The sequence below is a fragment of the Salmo salar genome, chromosome 23 (genome assembly GCF_965601325.2).
Source record: "Salmo salar chromosome 23, fSalSal1, whole genome shotgun sequence".
NCBI lineage: Eukaryota > Metazoa > Chordata > Actinopteri > Salmoniformes > Salmonidae > Salmo > Salmo salar.
In genome coordinates, this window is record NC_138313.1 from 28,602,453 (window position 1) to 28,625,116 (window position 22,664).

Genomic DNA, 22,664 nt, shown 5'->3' on the forward strand with positions numbered 1-22,664 from the left:
GTCCCTTGCGTGCGTGCATGTGTGTGTATGTAGTTGAGGTACCTGAGGACACCCAGGTCATAAGATAGCACCAGGTCTGTACAGTGTCACTCAATGACAAGCTGTGCCAAGCCAGACTTCACCAATACATAACAAAGGAGAACACACAGACACGGTCTACACTATCAACAGTTCTCTAATTGGTTCATGTCAAAGAACATGACTTTGACTGATTGAAGTTACATCACATACTATGCCATTCTATTTATGTAACATTTCTATACTAAACATGTTTCATATTTGTAATGTGTGAAACATTTTTAGATACCTGACATCTTGATAAATGAGGGGTGTTAGTTTTATTTGATTTATTTCACCTTTATTCAACCAGGTAGGCAAGTTGAGAACAAGTTCTCATTTACAATTGTGACCTGGCCAAGATAAAGCAAAGCAGTTCGACACATACAACAACACAGAGTTACACATGGAGTAAAACAAACACAGTCCATAATACAGGTGAAAAATAAGACTATATACAATGTGAGCAAATGAGGTGAGATAAGGGAGGTAAAGGCAAAAAAAGGCCATGGTGGCGAAGTAAATACAATATAGCAAGTAAAACACTGGAATGGTAGATTTGCAGTGGAAGAAAGAGCAAAGTAGAAATAATGGGGTGCAAAGGAGCAAAATAAATACAGTACGGGAAGAGGTAGTTGTTTGGGCTAAATTATAGATGGACTATGTACAGGTGCAGTAATCTGTGAGCTGCTCTGACAGCTGGTGCTTAAAGCTAGTGAGGGAGATAAGTGTTTCCAGTTTCAGAAATGTTTGTAGTTCGTTCCAGTCATTGGCAGCAGAGAACTGGAAGGAGAGGTGGCCGAAGGAGGAATTGGCTTTGGGGGTGACCAGAGAGATATACCTGCTGGAGCGCGTGCTACAGCAGGTATATATATATATATTATATATATATATATATATATATATATATATATATATATATATATATATATATATATATATATAACAGCTATATACCTGTTATGAGGTATACTCATCTAGAGTATAGTCCTGGCAGGTGCAGTGAAACTGGAGATTGTCTGATTCCAGATGTCTTTCCAGTGTATGCCTGGTGTGTGTCTCTCTGTGTGTGTGTGTGTGTGTCCTCCTGACCAATGCCTGACTTTGACTGAAATAGTTGACATTACTCATGTTGGGTGCCATTACTGTTTATATTTAGGTGCAGGAGCGCCAAAATAGCTTTTAGCTAATATTCTATAAGAGGAAATGGAGCTCAAGCAGTAGAACATTTGAAGTGCCGGTACTCAGGTCCGGTGAGCTCCTGCCCAATTCAAGCACTGCTCCTGACAAAAGACCCAGCTGGGTCTCATGTGCTGAAGGCTTCTGTGGAGACACACACATTCATATATACACACACACAGAGCCCTGACCCTGAGTCACCGTGGCAGATTTAGCATAACGTTACACAAAACAAACATCACTTGACTTAAGATGGCGCCGAAGAGGATGGCTGATGTTTTACATGCCCGTAACCAATTGTGCTATTTTGTTCAGTTTTTTGCATTGTTTGTAACTTATTTTGTACATAATGTTGCTGCTACCGTCTCTTATGACCGAAAATAACTTCTGGACATCAGAACTGGGATTACTCACCGCGAACTGGAAGAAGCTTTTTCCTTTAACGAATCTGACGAGAAAGATATACTTCTCTCCCGGGGACAGGCCCAGATCCTCGTCATTTGCATGAAGAAAAGAGGAAAGAGGACGCCGATCGAGCTGCCTTTTGAGAATCCGTATGCGAGTGAGTAAACTCCCACTGCCATCAATTCTACTTGCTAACAATCAATCATTGGAAAATAAATGTGATGACCTACGATTACCCTACCAACGGAACATTAAGAACTGTAATATCTTATGTTTCACCGCTTCGTGGCTGAACGACGACACGGATAATATAGAGCTGGAGTGTAACGATGTACGTACGCTGAGAGTCGGGAAGCAAGTTCAGGGAGTGAATACATTTAATAAATAAACAAACATGAACAAAACAAGAAACACGAACAGCGCACCGACATGAAACAGATACAGAAACAATAACACCTGGGGATGGAACCAAAGGGAGTAACATAAATAGGGCAGGTATTGTGTCAATAAGCGCTGGTGCACATGACGTTGGTGACAGGTGTGCGTCATAATCAGCAGTCTGGTGACCTAGAGGCCAGAGAGGGAGTGTACGTGACAGTACCCCCTCCCTGACGCGCGGCTCCAGCCGCCGGACGCCAACAACAGGGACGATCCCGGGGATCAGGAGCAGACCAGCCACCTCTGCCGAAGCGCGAGAACCTGTAGAGCCGACTGGGGCGTGGGAGTCCGGCGACCTAGAGCACCGAAGAAGGAGGAGACGAAACAGCACCTTCTCTCCGATGCGCGGCTCCAGCCGCAGGACGCCGACCAGAGGGACGTTCCCGGGATCAGAAGCAGACCAGTCGACTCCGTAAAGGCACAGGAACCTTACGAACAGCCTGAAGCGCCGGAGCCTGGCAAGCCAGTTGTGGCATGGGAGCCTGCCGAGCCTACCGAGTCTTGAAAACCTGACGAGCTAGCTGAGGCAATCTCGGTAGACTCGGCAATAGACGCTTGACCCGCCAACCGAGTCTTGACACCCTGACTGAGGCATGAAAGCCTGAAAAGCCGGCAGAACCCAGACCCGGCGACACCTACAACACAAAAACACGCCTTGATGCTTCCCTTTGGTGAGGCGTTATTCTGTAACAATGTACGCTGAGAGTCGGGAAGCAAGTTCAGGGAGTGAATACATTTAATAAATAAACGAACATGAACAAAACAAGAAACACAAACAGCGCACCGACATGAAACAGATACAGAAACAATAACACCTGGGGAAGGAACCAAAGGGAGTAACATAAATAGGGCAGGTAATCAAGGAGGTGATGGGATCCAGGTGAGTGTCAATAAGCGCTGGTGTGCGTGACGATGGTGACAGGTGTGCGTAATAATCAGCAATCTGGTGAACTAGAGGGCAGAGAGGTAGGAAACATGACATGGAGGGATTTTCAATGCACCGGCAGAACAGAGAAGCTACGTCTGGTAAGACGAGGGGTGGGGGTGTGTGTCTTTTTGTCAACAGCTGATGCGCGATGTCTAATATTAAAGAAGTCTCGAGGTATTGCTCGCCTGAGGTAGAGTACCTTATGATATGCTGTAGACCACACTATCTACCAAGAGAGTTCTCATCTATATTATTCGTAGCTGTCTATTTACCACCACAGACCGATGCTGACACTAAGACAGCACTCAACCAACTCTATAAGGCCGTTATCAAACAACAAAATGCTCATCCAGAAGCGGCACTCCTAGTGGCCGGGGACTTTAATGCAGCCAAACTTAAATCAGTTTTACCACATTTTTACCAGCATGTCACATGTGCAACCAGAGGGGGAAAAAACTCTAGACCACCTTTACTCCACACACAGAGAGGCATACAAAGCTCTCCCCCTGCTCTCCATTTGGCAAATCTGACCATAATTCTATCCTGATTACTGCTTACAAGTAAAAACTAAAGCAGGAAGTACCAGTGACTCCCTCAATACGGAAGTGGTCAGATGACGTGGATGCTACGCTACAGGACTGTTTTGCTAGCACAGACTGGAATATGTTCTGGGATTCATCCAATGGCATTGAGGAGTATACGACCTCAGTCATCGGCTTCATCAATAAGTGCATCGACGATGTCGTCCCCACAGTGACCGTACGTACATATCCCAAACAGAAGCCATGCATTACAAGCAACATCTGCATCGAGCTAAAGGCTAGAACTGCCGCTTTCAAGGAGCGGGACACTAATCCGGATACCTATAAGAAATCCTGCTATGCCCTCGGACGAACCATCAAACAAGCAAAGTGTCAATACAGGATTAAGATTTAATCCTACAACAGCAGCTCTGACACTCTTTGGATGTGGCAGGGCTTGAAAACTATTACGTACTACAAAGGGAAACCCAGACGCAAGTTGCCCAGTGACGCGAGCCTACCAGACGAGCTAAATGTCTTTTATGCTCACTTCGAGGCAAGCAACACTGCAGCATGCGGGAGAGCACCAGCTGTTCTGGATGACTGTGTGATAACGCTCTTGGTAGCGGATGTGAGCAAGACCTTCACAAAGCCGCAGAGCCAGATGGATTACCAGGATGTGTACTCAAAGCATGCGCGGACCATCTTGCAAGTATCTTCACTGACATTTTCATCCTCTCCCTGACTAAGTCTGTAATACCTACATGTTTCAAGCAGACCACCATAGTCCCTGTGCCCAAGGAAGCGAAGGTAACCTGCCTAAATGATTACCGCCCCGTAGCACTCACGTCGGTAGCCATGAAGTGCTTTGAAAGGCTGGTCATGGCTCACATCAACAGGATCCTCCCGGATACCCTAGACCCACTCTAATTCGCATACCGCCCCAACAGATCCACAGATGACGCAATCTCAATCGAAATCCACACTGCCCTTTCCCACCTGGACAAAAGGAACACCTATGTGAGAATGCTGTTCATTGACTACAGCTCAGCGTTCAACACCATAGTGCCCACAAAGCTCATCACTAAGTTAAGGACTCTGGGACTAAACACCTCCCTCTACAACTGGATCCTGATGTGCCGCCCCCTGGTGGTAAGGGTAGGCAACAACACGTCTGCCACACTGATCCCCCACACAGGGGTGTGTACTTAGTTCCCTCCTGTACTCCCTGTTCACCCACGACTGTGTGGCCAAACACGACTCCAACACCATCATTAAGTTTGCTGACGACACAACAGTGGTAGGCCTGATCACCGACAGTGATGAGACAGCCTATAGGAAGGAAGTCAGAGAACTGGCAGTGTGGTGCCAGGACAACAACCTCTCCCTCAATGTGAGCAAGACAAAGGAGCTGATCGTGGACTACAGGAAAAGGCCATTAACATTAACGGGGCTGTAGTGGAGCGGGTCGAGAGTTTCAAGTTCCTTGGTGTCCACATCACCAACGATCTATCATGGTCCAAACACACCAAGACAACCCCCCCATATGTTTTGTACATTGTTGCTACTCATTGTTTATTATCTATGCATAGTCACTTCATCTCTACCTACATGTACAAATTACCTCTAACCTGTACCCACTCACACTGACTCGGTACCTGTACCCCCTGTATATAGCCTCGTTATTGTTATGTTATTGTGTTACTTTTTATTATTTTTTACTTTAGTTTATTTGGTAAATATTTTCTTAACTCTTCTTGAACTGCACTGTTGGTTAAGAGCTTGTAAGTAAGCATTTCACGGTAAGGTCTACACTTGTTGTATTCGGCGCATGTGACAAATAAAGTTTGATTTGATTTGACCTGTACTCTCAATCATGGGGCCACAGCACTGGTATCCTCTGCCAGGGTGAGCCAGGAAGGAACACATACAAACACACACACACACACTGGGGTGTGTGTTATATTTAGAAGACAATGTGGAATATTTAGAGGACAAAGACAGGGGAAAGTGTATTCAGTACCACAGTCAAGACAAACATGACTTCCTCTGTCTGCTGGGGACATTTACATGTGTTACAAGACACGATACTAGCTACCTTAAAATTGTATACAAATTATTTTGATGTTTTCAGAGACGTGAGCAGATTGCACATCATAGGCCCAGTGTTGCACTGTCTGTATAATGACAAGTGACAGTAACGTCTTGTTCAAAGAACATTAGCAGATATTTATCACTACTTAGACCTTTATGTTTCTAGCTGCCATGACATAATGTGGAGTGAAACTGGGCAGTAACAAAGGCTGTTGTTGGGAGGGTTAGGCTGCTCTGTCCTCTATCCTGGGCTTTGCTGAAAGAGGAGAGTAGGGAAAAAGGGGGGAAGAGAAGAGGGAAGTTTTCAGTGCTGCGGGGCAGTGGGAGGATAGGGGGTGAGGGGGAAGATGGGGGGTGAGAAGGAGGATGGGGGGGAGGTCAGGGGCAGGGGCCGGTCAGGAGACAACTCTGCTGGCTCCACCCAACCCAGAGGGTGTGGCTGGGAAGTCGTAAATCACTCCCCTATGGCGCGGTGTGTGTGGAGGAGCAGGGGCATGTGTGTGTGTGTGTGTGTGGAGGAGAGAAAGAGGACTGATCACCCCAATCCACAAAAGTGGAGACAAATTTGACCCCAATAACTACCGTGGGATATGCATCAACAGCAACCTTGGGAAAATCCTCTGCATTATCATTAACAGCAGACTCGTACATTTCCTCAGTGACAACAATGTACTGAGCAAATGATCGTACGACAGACCACGTATTCACCCTGCACACCCTAATTGATAAACAAACAAACCAAAACAAAGGCAAAGTCTTCTCATACCTTGTTGATTTAAAAAAAAGCCTTCGACTCAATTTGGCATGAGGGTCTGCTATACAAATTGATGGAAAATGGTGTTGGGGAAAACATACGACATTATCAAATCCATGTACACAAACAACAAGTGTGCAGTTAAAATAGGCAAATAACACACACATTTCTTCCCACAGGGCTGTGGGTTGAGACAGGGATGCAGCTTAAGCCCGACCCTCTTCAACACATATCAATGAATTGACGAGGGCACTAGAACAGTCTGTAGCACCCAGCCTCACGCTACTAGAATATGAAGTCAAATGTCTACTGTTTGCTGATGATCTGGTGCTTCTGTCACCAACCAAAGAGGGCCTACAGCAGCACCTAGATCTTCGGCACAGATTCTGCCAGACCTGGGCCCTGACAGTAAATCTCAGTATGACCAAAATAACGGTGTTCCAAAAAAGGTCCAGTCGCCAGGACCATCTAGACACCATTGCCCAAGAGCACAGAAAAACTATACATACCTTGGCCTAAACATCAGCACCACAGGTAACTTCCACAAAGCTGTGAACGATCTGAGAGACAAGGCAAGAAGGGCATTCTATGCCATCAAAAGGAACATAAAATTCAACATACCAATTAGGATCTGGCAAAAAATACTTGAATCAGTTATAGAACACATTGTCCTTTATGGTTGTGAGGTCTGGGGTCCTCTCGCCAACCAAGAATTCACAAAATGGGACAAACACTAAATTGAGACTGCATGCAGAATTCTGCAAAAATATCCTCTGTGTACAACGTAAAACACCAAATAATGCATGCAGAGCAGAATTAGGCCGATACCTGCTAATTATCAAAATCCAGAAAAGACCCATTAAATTCTACAACCACCTAAAAGGAAGCGATTCCCAAACCTTCCATAACAAAGCCATCACCTACAGAGAGATGACCTGGAGAAGAGTCCCCTAAGCAAGCTGGTCCTGGGGCTCTGTTCACAAACACAAACAGACCCCACAGAGCCCCAGGACAGCAACACAATTAGACCCAACCAAATCATGAGAAAACAAAGAGATAATTACTTGACACATTGGAAAGAATGAACAAATAAACAGAGCAAACTAGAATGCTATTTGGCCCTAAACAGAGAGTACACAGTGGCAGAATACCTGACCACTGTGACTGACCCAAACTTAAGGAAAGCTTTGACTATGTATAGACTCAGTGAGCATAGCCTTGCTATTGAGAAAGGTTGCCATGTGCAGACCTGGCTCTCAAGAGGAGACAGGTTATGTTCACACTGCCCACAAAATGAGGTGGAAACTGAGGTGCACTTCCTAACCTCCTGCCAAATGTATGACCATATTAGAGACACATATTTCCCTCAGATTACACAGATCCACAAAGAATTTGAGAACAAACCCGATTTTGATAAACTCCCATATCTACGAGGTGAAATACCACAGTGTGCCATCACAGCAGCAAGATTTGTGACCTGTTGCCACAAGAAAAGGGCAACCAGTGAAGAACAAACACCATTGTAAATACAACCCATATTTATGTTTATTTATTTTCCCTTTTGTACTTTAACAATTTGCACATTGTTACAACGCTGTGTATATATACATAATATGACATTTGTAATGTCTTTATTCTTTTGGAACTTCTGTGAGTGTGTTGTTTATTGTTCATTTTTATAGTTTTTTTTCACTTTTGTATATTATCTACTTCACTTGCTTTGGCAATGTCAACATAAACTCAGCAAAAAAAGAAATGTCCCTTTTTCAGGATCCTGTCTTTCAAAGATAATACGTAAAAATCAAAATAACTTCACAGATCTTCATTGTAAAGGGTTAAAACACTGTTTCCCATGCTTATTCAATGAACCATAAACAATTAATGAACATGCACCTGTGGAACGGTCGTTAAGACACTAACAGCTTACAGACAGTAGGCAATTAATGTTACAGTTATAAAAACTTAGGACACTAAAGAGGCCTTTCTACTGACTCTGAAAAACACCAAAAGAAAGATGCCCAGGGTCCCTGCTCATCTGCGTGAACATGCTTTAGGCATGCTGCAAGGAGGCATGAGGACTGTAGATGTGGCCAGGGCAATACATTTCAATGTCCGTACTGTGAGACGCCTAAGACAGCGCTACAGGGAGACAGGATGGACAGCTGATCGTCCTCGCAGTGGCAGACCACGTGTGACAACACCTGCACTGGATCGGTACAACCGAACATCACACCTGCGGGACAGGTACAGGATGGCAACAACAACTGCCCGAGTTACACCAGGAACGCACAATCCCTCCATCAGTGCTCAGACTGTCCGCAATAGGCTGAGAGAGGCTGGACTGAGGGCTTGTAGGCCTGTTGTAAGGCAGGTCCTCACCAGACATCACCGGCAACAACGTCGCTTGAGGGCACAAACCCACCGTCGCTGGACCAGACAGGACTAGGAAAAAGTGCTCTTCACTGACGAGTCGCGGTTTTGTTTCACCAGGGGTGATGGTCGGATTCGCGTTAATCGTCAAAGGAATGAGCATTACACCGAGGCCTGTACTCTGGAACGGGATCGATTTGGAGGTGGAGGGTCCGTCATGGTCATGGGCGGTGTGTCACAGCATTATCGGACTGAGCTTGTTGTCATTGCAGGCAATCTCAATGCTGTGCTTTACAGGGACATCCTCCTCCCTCATGTGGTACCTTTCCTGAAGGCTCATCCTGACATGACCCTCCAGCATGACAATGCCACCTGCCATACTGCTCGTTCTGTGCGTGATTTCCTGCAAGTAAGGAATGTCAGTGTTCTGACATAGCCAGCGAAGAGCCCGGATCTCAATCCCATTGAGCACGCCTGGAACCTGTTGAATCGGAGGGTGAGGGCTAGGGCCATTCCCCCCAGAAATATCCGGGAACTTGCAGGTGCCTTGGTGGAAGAGTGGGGTAACATCTCACAGCAAGATCTGGCAAATCTGGTGCAGTCCATGAGGAGGAGATGCACTGCAGTACTTAATGCAGCTGGTGGCCACACCAGATACTGACTGTTACTTTTGATTTTGACCCCCCCTTTGTTCAGGGACACATTATTCAATTTATGTTAGTCACATGTCTGTGGAACTTGTTAAGTTAATGTCTCAGTTGTTGAATCTTGTTATGTTCATACAAATATTTACACGTTAAGTTTGCTGAAAATAAATGCAGTTGACAGTGAGAGGACGTTTCTTTTTTTGCTGAGTTTGTGTCCCATGCCAATAAAGGCCCTTGAATTGAATTGAGAGATAGATGTCATACTACTGAGGGGAATAGGAAGGCAACAGCCACTGTGGGAGGCCCAGAGACACAAAGCCAGAGCGAGAGCAAGGGCGAGAGCGAGAGCGGGAGAGAGAGAGAGATGCGGAAGGAATTTGTTTCTCTACGCTGGTCTTGTTGTTGCCTGTCTGTGTGAGTCTTTGTGCTGGTCAGTCAGTCTACTATGCCTTGGACTCTGTAGTGCTACAGCTCAGGAGGAACTCTACTCAAGTAAAGTGAGGAGGAAATCTCTGGCTGTGCTCTTTTTCAAAACAAGTGCAACTTTAAATAGACAGGTAAGGAATTCTGGAAATGATACTGAATGGAAGTCACAGGGAGTGTTGGAGTGTGATGGTGTTGTATCTAAATGCTGATAGGAGTTACAGAGGTGTGGGCAGTATCTATCTGTCTAGTTTGTTTACGACTTCAAAGAACGTTGATTTATTCAGACTTTACACGTCTTCACAACAACAGGAAACTCTCAGTATTGTTTTTAATAGAATTACTTCAGTCAATTCAGTTTTTGCCGCCTTTTCTCACTAACAAGGTCAAACTTTTACAAATATTTCCTAAAATGTTTTTTCTTTATTTTACACAATATCATAAGATAAGCATTTCGACTACTGAATCGATGTCTTTCAAGGACTTTGTTTTCTGAGACTTTTCCCTTGGGAAATTGGCCACCTAAGATGCTGTGTGTGTAGGAGAGAGATGACAGTAGCTGGTCTTGTTGGTGAGGAATGGAGTGGCAGCCACTGCTGTGGGCTTTAATAACTGGCGATTAATATGTCACACACAGACCAGCCATGCAGCCCATAGACTGAGACTCAGCGGGTCTCTCTCTCTCTCTCTCTCCCCCTCTCCTGCAGCGGTCTTTCTCTCTGAGGAGGAGGAGAGGAAGATCTGATTTAATATCAAACACCCCCCTTTCTCAACAAAAGAATGGCCCAAACAAGTGTCATGTGACAGTTGGGCTCATTGTTCTTTTCAGAGATCTGGAGAGAAAGACTGGCCAGGGGATGCTTCAGTAATGCACTGCTGTGTGTGTATGTATGTGTGTGTATGTATGTGTGTGTGTGTGTGTGTGTGTGTGTGTGTGTGTGTGTGTGTGTGTGTGTGTGTGTGTGTGTGTGTGTGTGTGTGTGTGTGTGTGTGTGTGTGTGTGTGTGTGTGTGTGTGTGTATGTTTATGCTAATGTCTGTATGCAAGTATGTTTGTCCTCCGTTTTCCGCCCATCCACTCTCTCCAGTTTGCGGTGAGAGAGAAAGGGCAACCTCACTCAATCAGTTTCCTCTGGTTAATTTTATCCCTCTTCATTTCCCTGCATGATTTTTATTTGTGGTGTTGTTTTCCTGTGCCACTCATTAGCTTTCCCGGTGTGTCTGCTTGGCTGTCTGGGTATTGAGGGGCCAGGCCTGCAGCATGTGACAGAGCTGGAGCTGTAGGGCCTTATAAAATCTGCGTAGCGGAGAATGTGGACGGAATCCAGACATTAAAACTGAATTCAACAATATTTCAAAATGTATTGGATTTAGTAGTAGGAAATCAACTAGATCTATTGAACTTATTAGAAAATGCATGAATTTGCCCAAGTTAATCATAAGTCACGAACAAAATGTATCAGCGATTCGTATTTTCCTGCAACATTGTGAAACGGCACAGGAATGCCCCCTGTCTATGTGTGTGTGCGGTGCACGTGTATGTCTACACTCTGTGTAGCCGTTAGCGATGATGCTAATGATTCCATCTCAACCAGAAGAAGGTTTTCCCAAAAACCTTCTCAATTACATGTTAACTTTGCATCAATCCAGTGGCCATTTGTTTTGCAAACTCTGCAAAGACATGAGTGCTACAGAAACACTGCTAACCAAACAACGGTCTATTGCTGGTGCGCACAAAATGTATTAGATTCTTCCCAGACGTCAAAAATGGTCCCCTAATGTGGTTGAAACATTGTTGTGGACTTAGAACATCCAATTGAGTTGTTTTTCTATGTAAAAAAAAAGTATGGATTATAAGAGGGAAAAATTCAATCAGGCAAAAATTTAACCGATTTTATAGGTCCTTAGAGCTGTGAAGTGTCTGCTGGCTGCTGCTTTTAGAGCTCCAGCTGAAAGACATCCAGAAGTCCCTGCCCTGCCTGTTGCCTCCACACCTCAGCTGATTGGGCATGTGAGCTATTCACAAGTCAGACCCTTTCTCCACAGCTTCCTGTTCCTTCCTGTAAACTAGATAAGATGCAAGCTGGACACCCTGCTATAGAAACCCTGAAAGCCGGCTCAGAGCCTGTATCCAGCCTGATTCACTGTGATTTGTGTGCTGAGTGGAGGACCAGCGTTAATGGGGGGAGAGAGAACTCCCTAAGCCCTGGGTGTGATGGGTCTGATGGGGGGAGAGATGTATGGTCAGCCCAGATGTTCACTGAGTACAACAGGCTGATATTCTAAGCTAGAGCAGACCTAACTGTTTTGTCTCCCTCAGAACTGCCTGTTTCCATTGTCAGATATGGGATGGATGGGAGAAGCTGGATGGGCATAGCAGTCAGCCTTATAGTGCTAAATGTATTAGAGGTTTTATTCTGCAGAGTACTCTCGTGGCCCACAGCCTCTCTCTGGCCTTTTGTCCACTCAACGCACGTTTGAATTCATTAAAGGGAACTTGCATTATTCACTAGATTCACATAGAGGAGTGAGTGTGGGGGAAGGCTGGAGAAAACAACATAACTCTGATTATACTGGCCAGTTTGTTTTGAAATTCACTGGAATATTCTCTTCCTCCACTTTTTCAGTAACTTCTCTAATAAGCTTTAGTTTTGATGTTTATAGTTTAATTTCCTTTACATGTTGACTCGCATATCTTTCTGATCAAGGTCAATTTTGGCATTGCTCACTATTAGGTAACAGATTTGTAGATGCTGTGTGACTAGTGCAGGACACAATGCTCCTACTATAAGTACAGTCAAATAAAGACAATATTTGTGTTTGTTGACATGAGCTAATGACATGTGCCATGAGCCAGATGCAAACAAAGAACTTTAAAGTGTGTGTGTGTGTGTGTGTGTGTGTGTGTGTGTGTGTGTGTGTGTGTGTGTGTGTGTGTGTGTGTGTGTGTGTGTGTGTGTAAAATATGCATAGGAAGATGTCAGCAGTGGGCAGCAGTTAAAGTGATGAGAGGACAGAGATGGAGTGAGCCAGAGAAAGACCATTGTGCTTGTGAGAGGTAGACAGACAAAAGAGAGAAAGGAAGTGAAACAGTGTGAGGTAAAGCGGAGTGACATCATGAGGCACAAAGGAGATAGACAAAAGAAGAGGGACGGTGGCGATTTTCTACACTCACACTTCAGTTCAAATAACAGCCATAACCTTGTCACCTCTTCTAGTATTTCACATGAATCATTTATGTTATCAGAATATTGAATATTCATGTTGTCTTAATGAGCCCAGAGAGAGTTAACCCTTTGCCTTCCAGCACGTGCAACAGACTCACCACAGGGAAGTAATTATCAAACAGCATTCCTTGAGTGGGAACAGATGCGCCTGGTTTTGGCCACACTGACTCACTGCTGGTTTCTCATTCTGCTTTTTCTGAGGTCAACAGCAGGCCTCCACACACTGACCAGCCCTAAGCCCTCAGGCACCAGCCAATTAACCCCTTGCCCCAGCCCAACCAGTTTCACTGGCTTCTATAGGAATCCTCACCTGGCCGCTGAAGAGTGGTCTGGCACAAAATGGCTGCTTAGCACTGGGTGGGTGCTGTTGGTTAAGGTCGGGTGTTTGATTGAGTCAAAGATTGTTTATTATATTGACAAGATAGTCAAGTGACCGCTCTAACAATGGAAATACAGTGCATGTACCTTATTTACATACGTATTCAGCCCATTTGCTATGAGACTCGAAATAGAGCTCAGGTGCATCCTGTTTCCATTGGTCATATTTTAGATGTTTCTACAACTTGATTGGAGTCCACCTGTGGTAGATTCAATTGATTGGACATGGTTTGGTAAGGCACACACCTGTCTATATAAGGTCCCACAGTTGACAGTGCATGTCAGAGCCGTAACCAAGTCATGAGGTCGTAGGAATTGTCTGTAGAGCTCTGATTCAGGATTGTGTCAAGGCACTGATCTGGAGAAGGGTACAAAACATTTCTGCATTATTGAAGGTCCCCAGGAACACAGTGGCCGCCATCATTCTTAAATGGAAGAAGTTTGGAACCACCAAGACTCTTCCTAGAGCTGAGCAATCAGGGGAGAAGGGCCTTGGTCAGGAAGGTAACCGAGAACCCGATGGTCACTCTGACAGAGCTCCAGAGTTCCTTTATGGAGATGGGAGAACCTTTCAGAAGGACAACCATCTCTGCAGCACTCCACCAATCAGGCCTTTATGGTAGGGTGGCCAGACGGAAGCCACTCCTCAGTAAAAGGCACATGACAGCCCGCTTGGAGTTTGCCAAAAGGCACCTAAAGGACTCTCAGACCATGAGAAACAAGATGCTCTGGTTTGATGAAACCAAGATTGAACTCTTTGGCCTGAATGCCAAATGTCACATCTGAAGGAAATCTGGCACCATCCCTACGGTTTTGCTAAACTTTCTCAGAACCTGATTTTGCTTTGTCGTTATGGGGTATTGTGTGTAGATTGATTAGGGAAAAACACAATTTAATCAATTTTAGAACAAGGCTGTAACGTAACAAAATGTGGGAAAAGTCAAGTAGTCTGAATACTTTCTGAATGCACTGTATATCAGTGCATTCGTAACAACCTAACCATTACAAAACTTCTATTCGATCAAATAAGACAAATATTATTTTTTTTGTTGACAAATTCCACACTCTCTCATTGACCGCCATACAAAAATTGCTCACTTCGTGGGGTTATTTTCGTGGACAGATTTTGGGCAGAGTAAAACCTCTCGCGTCGCCTCTTCCTCTCTGGGTGAGTTGTGTGAATTGTCACACCCCCATAGACTGTAATTTGTGTTTGTTCTGTGGTATGATGTTGATGATGAGTAAGTGGAACGTGGTCAGTGACTGAGCCCACATGATGAGTCTGGACACAGAGCAGGGGAATAAACATCTGTGGTGATCTGAGATCCATGTCAGGACATGTGATCGACATGACATTAGAGGTGTTAAGGAATTTCTGGGAGACGTTAAAAAAATATGGTGGAGTTTTTGATTCTGGATAGCTAACTACCGAATCACACTGTGAAAGCCGGTACTCTGATCTGATTTTTAGTCTCACAATACACCTGGAACACAGTAGGTGAATTAAACGTGCTTCTGATCCAATTTCACCCTGAAATGTCCTAAGTTCTCCTGAGATTGAAACCTGTTGTTAACCATGGTTATTTCCCAGTATAAGTAGCTCCATTTTTGTTGACACTACTGGCATTCTATCATCTCCTTGATGAGTAAGGAGACATCGCACAGAGAGAAGGGAGATCTTATCATACATCAATTACAGGACTATGTTGTACTACTATTTTAATTGCATTTGCATGATAGGAATGAGTGTGTCTGTGTATTTGGAAGTGTGCTGTCATCACAGGGCAGATTATGGTACTCTCCCATCAGTCAGTCAGTCAGTCAGTCAGCAGCACCCGTGATGGTGGGGAATTCCTCCCATGCTACAGAATAGTCCTCCCTGCTGCTGCCCTCCTGGCACTCAGTCAACGGCTTAAACAGCAAAGCATCTCCCCATAGAAGAACATATCTGGTTGCACTGCAATCCCTGTGGGGAGGATTAACCATTTTAGGGACCTGAAGCAGGGCCTTAAATCTCCCCCTCTCAGTTAGAGAGAGTTCACAGAGTTAATACCAGACCGAAACACTGACACCAGCCCTGGCTCAGATTACATTTCACACAGCAGAAAGAGGACAAAGGCTCTGAAAGTAGCACCAGGCCGTGTGTGTGTGTGTGTGTGTGTGTGTGTGTGTGTGTGTGTGTGTGTGTGTGTGTGTGTGTGTGTGTGTGTGTTGGGGTCACGGTGACAGTGTGTATGTGTGTTGAATAGCGCTAGTTAATAGGGTCAGTGCGTGGTCACAGTCAGCTGTTGTCTGGGTCAGTGAATTCTCCACCTCTCCTCGTCCCCATCCTCCCCAAGGGGGTGTTTCTATAGGACTGCTGCTCCCTCAACCCACCGCCCATTGTTTTACACGCATTCTGCACTACTCTGTTTTTTTCATCACACAGAAGTTCACATCCATGCATGAGGGTGTAAAGCAAACCCTGATGAAAAAAACAGCAACATTTCAAGCTGGTACATGCTGGTCAAGCTGGTCTGACCAGCATGGTCTAGCTGGTTAGGCTGGCCGACCAGCTGGTCAAGCTGGTGATCAGTTTGTGATGGTATGCTAGTGACCATGCCGGTCTATGCTGGTCCACAATGGTCTAACTGGTCAAGCTGCCCTGGCAAAACCATGCCCATCATTATCACATTTCCCAGCATTCTCTACTGCAGTTCGATTTTTTTAATTGTTTGTTTCACCATTTTTTGTGTGTTTTTGCATGTACATTGATTGATTAATAAATCTTATGCTACACAACGATAAATAACATACATGTTTATGAAGTAATCCAATCTGTTAGTTGGACTTATTGTACCTGTTACTGAAATGGTTGTTCCAGTTTAGATGGTTTAGGTAGTCTAATTATTCATCTTTCTAACCCCGGCAGTAATTCTGAATACAGATTGTGGGTGAATAAAAGTTACAATTGTTGTATATCCCCATTCTGGCTGGATTCCAACAGGAACTAAAAATCAATTTGCAAGCCTGCCTGATGTGACCTGCAGGCCTGATGTGTCTACTGTATTAGGAAAGATTATAATACATGTAATGTTCTGTCTTAAATAATTAAGCACTTTGATGCTGGTTTTGCTGGTGACCAGCATACCAAAATAGACTGGTCAACAGCATACCATGCCAGCCACCAGTGTCCTAAACACAGTGAAGACTGGTCACCAGCAAAAGCACAGCAAAGACACCAGCAAAACACAGTGAAGGCTGGTCACCAGCAAATACACAGTGAAGGCTGGTCACCAGCAAAAAAACAGTGAAGACAGCAGCAAAAACACAGTGAAGACAGCAGCAAGAACACAGTGAAGACAGCAGCAAAAACACAGTGAAGACAGCAGCAAAAACACAGTGAAGACACCAGCAAGAACACAGTGAAGGCTGGTTACCAGCCTTGTCTAGGCTGTTTTTTAAGAAACGATCAAAGTGCTTGGCGGTCTTAACCAAAGTTTTTCTTTATCTTCCATCACCACACAATTGCATTTTAATGAAGACCGCAGGCTTTATCCTCAGTTGACCCCTTACAGTGTGATAATCAAACAACCTAAATTACAGCTAAACCCTGTGATGATTGATTTTTCTTTACGCTCACTCCCCTCCACATGCCAAGTCAAGTTTAGGAAATAAAACAGGTTATGAATAATCCTGTGCTGCTGCTCTTTGAGGAGCAGGTGAGGAAACAGCAGCAGCAACAACAAGTGACGTCACCCCCTCTCTGCTGAGGAGGGAATTTGGTTTCTCTGCTTGTTAAGGAGTTGGCCGGAGGCAACAGATAAAAGCAGAAAGCTGAGCAGAAAAGCTTCTCGGCTTAGAAAGGAGTCTTTATTTCATTGTCCAATTAGAGGCGTAGTGGTCCAAACTGAGGTAAACATGTTTTTGGAGAAGACAGAGAACAAGAGATCCCTATTTGCTGTTGTGTGGTCAGAGTCAGACTGGCTGGTGGTTCACTGATAGCCTGGAGTTGTGTCCTCTCTCTCTCTGGGAGGTTGTATGGACAGGGAGGGATCCTCAGTGGAACTAGGACTTGGATAAATGAAGGATGGTGGTCTCTATGCCATTGGCTTCATTTCAATGTACTTACGTATATAGCATTATCTTAACATATCCAGTAGCAATGCCATTGTCACTGTGCTGTACTATACTGACAGCTTAAGAGGAAATGTACGCACACACGTAAATGTTGCCACCCATCTTGTGCATCAGCAGCACCTGTTTACTGTCCCGGACACCATGTCTCTGTGATATTGTCACAACAAGGAGAAAACGCAGTCGTCTGCGATAACCAGCCTTATATAACCTCTAGGTGGAAGTAGGTCCTCAGTCCACTCCTCCTGCCGTCTGTTCTGATGTGTGTCTCTCTCTTTCTTCCCTCTCAGAGCTGAGGATGATGGCGGAGGGGAAGTTTGCCAGTCTGCCCAGGAATATGCACATGGGCGTGGGCAGCAGGCAGTGTCCCCTGGCCTCCTCCATGGACCTGCTGAGCTCCAGGCCTGCAGTACCAGAGCTGCCCCCAGCCGGATACCACAGTGTCTCCATCCACGGCACTCTGCCTAGGAGGAAGAAAGGGTCCCCAGCCCCGGCCCAGGGCCCTGCCCACTCCTGGGACATGTACAGCCACATGGGCACCCTTCCCCACCCGGCCCGCACCCGCCTGCCCTCCTCACCGCTCATTCACAACATCATAGAGGAACACCAGCCTTACCATACAGGGAGGAAAGGCCACTCTGCATACAGGTACAGACACACATCCTTTAATGCTCCAGTGCTATGCTTTATATTTAGGACTAGTTTAGGACTACCTTGGCAGCAGCTAATAGGAATCCTAATAAATACTACATTTTCCTTTGTTCATAACACACAATCGAAAATAAATAGTTATGTTTTGTAAAATAAGACACTTAGGGGTCGCTCTTCAAAGCTACTTGAGTACTGTGCTGCAATCACCCCCCTGACTGACTGAGCTTACTTCACTCTGAAATAGTGTCCCAGCTCAAGCGTCTGCCATGGTAAGCAGGTCAGCTGAGATATAATCAGTGAGCAGCACATGTTAGCACCAGCCTCTCTGCTACTGTCTGTCAGGGCAAGGGGCTGTATCCCTCAGGCCCTGTTGAGTCACTGCAATGCAGCTTCACTCTGGCCCCCTCTAGATGTTATCCGGGGCTTGGGCCTTCCTCCTCCCCACAGCACCTTGCGCTCACTACTGAAACACAACAGTGTCAGACTGCTGATAGGGCTAGCTTGATCTCAGATAACACAGCAAGTGAAGGTAGAAGTTCCACAGCATCAATTCATGTGATTAGCCCAGAAAACTGTGGGCAGAGACATAATAAAACATACACACATCTCACAGAGATGGAGTGATGGGAAGGCTTCTGTTTAGGGTGATATAAACCACCCAACACAACAACAAAGCTTGTCTCTAGGTGAGATATATAGGCCCAGACAGCCCTGGCTGTGAGTTAGATCCTGTGTGGCAGAGTTTTAAAGTGGCACTCCAGTCTCCTTTTCACCTCATTTAACACCTGATTTACTTAACAAGAGGCACATCTCAATAGGTTGTCCAGGCAAATCATTACATAGCACAAGTGGGGGGGCTTTCATCTTTTGTTCTCTATTGCTCCTTTATTGTTCCTTAAGCAAAGGGGAGTCCGATGACATCATGGATTCCCATCAGAGCAACTCACTGAATAACCTACTCCTTGAAGTATGCTGTTGTGTAAAAAAGTATATATATATTTTGCTCAAACATTGTTTTTACCCTTTAGTGTGTAAAAGTAACTGTATTTATAATTGGGATATCGCTTTGTAACAGTAAAACAATTTTTTTAAATCACTGAAGGATGTCTTTATGTGACACTGTAGACCAGAGCAACCCAGCGGCGCGGGACAGAATGAAACACAGCCCCCCTCTTTAGACACGCTTTGAGCAGGCAGACAGAATATCTGGGCCTGGGTGGAGGAAGTGGGTTGGGGTGCGAGGGGGGTGTTAATTAGAACTGAAAAGGCTGCGTCCATCCCTTGACATTTGAAGGTTATCTAATATTGGTCTAGTATTTCATCCCCATAAAGCTGGTGAGGTTAGTGAAGGTAAAAACTAGACAAAGGGAAAGAGAATAAATTAGCAACTGGTTTCCATAACAACCTCCATTCTGGCACTATGGGATACACAGTGGAGTTGAAGAGGAGCAATAAGGGTAGAGGACTGTCTGGCTCAGCAAAGCGAGGGAAGGAGGGAGAGAGAGAGAAGGAGAGAGGCAGAGGAGGGGTAGAGAGGGAGGCAGAGGAGGGGTAGAGAGGTACTGAAGAGAGCCCTGAGGTGTAGTATCTTATTCAGAACATTGCACGTCCTAATATTTCTATATTTATTTTACTTTTAGATTTGTGTGTGTTGTTGTGAATTGTTAGATACTACTGCACTGTTGGAGTTAGGAACACAAGCATTTCGCTACACTCACAATAACATCTGCTAAATATGTGTATGTGACCAATAACATTTGATTTGATTTGAACAGGGGATCCTGTGGCATTAAGTACACAGCCCAGAGCCCAGCTGTAGTGTATCCGATTGTAGCTGCTGCTTTAACTCTAGACACTGATGTGGGGACATGGACAGGAATGAAGGCTAACAGAACACTATAAAAGCTTTAGTTCTTAGGGACTCATTCTGCCTGCACTGTGCTGCCTGCTACAGGACAGGACTGCAGCCCCATTGTGTCTATCTTAAGGCCACTGGTTGACTGGTTGTGGCTGGCTAGAGGGGGAGATTTCAGGATTACTCAAAGGTCTTTGTCCTGCTCTGTTATGAAAAGATAGGTCTGTCCTTAACTTCAGATGGGACGATATGCCACTCTATCATCTCTTTTCATGGAGATTACATGAGTGAATGACCACTTCATTTCTGCTCACTGACTGAACTACTTGGCTAATTGTGGTTCCATGGATATTGTACATGTTTTAAATAAACCTGTTTCTTTGTGCTGACCTGTTAGTCTCCCTGACTGTCTGTTGACCTTTGCCCCAGACAGTGCTCCATCCTTCAGCGACACGCTACTTAATCAGTGTTTATTCTGTATCGATGACACTATCTGGATTGATCCACAAAGGGAGACATTTTTCAGGTGACCCCTGACCTCAGTCTGTCTGTGTGCGTATGTATAAGCCAGATAGCCCCTATAACCCAGGGCTCACTCACTCTGCTCCAGGGAGAGATAGACAGTTCTGGCTGCGGTGTGCCTGCAAATCCTTTACGAGTTGGACTCAGGTTGAGATGGAGAGGAGATTTACAGCTTCGTAGAGGAGATGAAAGGGCTGATTAAAGATGGAGCTGGCCGTGAGCTCAGAATCTAGACTGACTGAGCTACTCTGTTTGTTCGGTTGAGAAATGGGCTGCTGCTGAGTTTGGGCCAGACGCCTGTATGGTAACAGGCAAGGCTAGAGAATGGGGAACAGTGGTGAAGGTTAAAAAACAGCGAAGAGAGTGTTTTTCCAGATATCTGACTGTCAGGGTCAGTTCTGAATAAACCACTCTGATGAAAAACAAAAACATGGAGCTGCAGCTGCAGTATGTACAGTACATTGATAGGACCATGTAGGTAGGCGAATAGACATCACACACACCACATCTTTTCAAGGAACGTGTTGTTGTTTTCCGCCATGTCAAGGCTGTCCTCGGGATCACAACAGAGATAAGTCATGACGCCAGGCCTCGATGTTTCCAAGGACGCTGTGCGCTAACCCGAATCCAGGAAAAAATATGCTATTGTTATGATCAAATCATGCTGTGGTTGGTTAGGTACAGTAAACATTCAATTCCAATATCAAACACAGCCCCGGAACAAACATTTACTGTACACCGTCATTTGTATTGATTGGCTGTGGGACTCACACGCTTCTAAGCCAATCACAGTGTATACACTGTAATTCCTGTCAATGTGTTTGTAGTTCTGTTTCTAACGTTCATCCAGCCCAGACCATCAGGTGCTGGTTCTGCTTTTGGAAGGCTGCTGCTACTTGTCCTTCTCCCCAGCTGAACCAGCCAGCAGGAAGCTGAGGGACAGAACATGTTCTGTGTGAGGGGACACACACCTGCAGCAACCCTGTAAAATAAAGAGATATATCCGACTCACCCTGGGCCAATCATTCACACCCCTTCACCTCCCCCAGTTTTTCCTGGCCAGATGGTCACTTAGTGTGAGTAGTATATGTACGCATTTATTCATGAAAATGACTTCAATAAGGTGACTTGATTGAAGTTATTTTCTGCCCTGTAGAGTGCTGATGCACTGTACTATACGTGTAAAAGTTGAGGGGTTTGCCAATAGTGTCACACTGCCCCTTGAGTCAGTAGTGTGCATGTGCCTTAGGCATCCAGAACAACCTTTGACTCCTCTGTAGGGCTGAGGGAGTGTTGCATGTCAAGTGCCCCTCTCTCTCAGTCAGTCAGTCAGAGAAGGGGAGGTTGTGTGCGGAAATCCAATTATAGCCAGGTCGTCTGTGTGTGACCTGGCCTGTCCTTGTCCTTGGCTTGACTGAGATCCATTTGAACTTGAGGTTTGGGGAAAGTCAGTGGTTGAGTAGGGTACACATTTTCTCTCTGCAACACGATGCAGCTGTGGTTTGGCTGACACTCAACCGATCAGAGGGAGAGGCTCTTTGGCTGGCCTGCGGCCTCGCTCATCCTCTTTCTGTGAAAAATGATCAAATCTCCACTATGCCTCCCAACATCTCTGTTCTCTAGCCTGTCGGACCCAAGAGGTTGGGGATATACTGTATGTCCTGTATGATACCACCGCACAGTGAACTGTATGATACCACCGCACTGTGAACTGTATGATACCACCACACAGTGAACTGTATGATACCACCGCACAGTGAACTGTATGATACCACCGCACAGTGAACTGTATGATACCACCGCACAGTGAACTGTATGATACCACCGCACAGTGAACTGTATGATACCACCGCACAGTGAACTGTATGATACCACCGCACAGTGAACTGTATGATACCACCGCACAGTGAACTGTATGATACCACCGCACAGTGAACTGTATGATACCACCGCACAGTGAACTGCACAGTGAACTGTATGATACCACCGCACAGTGAACTGTATGATACCACCGCACAGTGAACTGTATGATACCACCGCACAGTGAACTGTATGATACCACCGCACAGTGAACTGTATGATACCACCGCACAGTGAACT

At 45.3% G+C, this 22,664-nt stretch overlaps 1 protein-coding gene across 3 annotated transcripts in view; it reads left to right on the plus strand.

Annotated features, from left to right (window-relative positions):
- The window catches only part of bcar3 (BCAR3 adaptor protein, NSP family member), a 101,250-nt gene that overhangs the window by 33,563 nt on the left and 45,023 nt on the right, over nt 1-22,664 (plus strand). For 2 of the 3 annotated variants that reach the window (XM_045706216.2, XM_082968028.1), the window contains one exon: nt 17,827-18,184. In XM_045706216.2, coding sequence (XP_045562172.1) covers nt 17,827-18,184 — 358 coding nt within the window. Of the gene's footprint in view, nt 1-9,787; nt 9,951-17,826; nt 18,185-22,664 lie in introns of those variants that run through there. The other variant, XM_045706217.2, reaches the window with a different exon arrangement.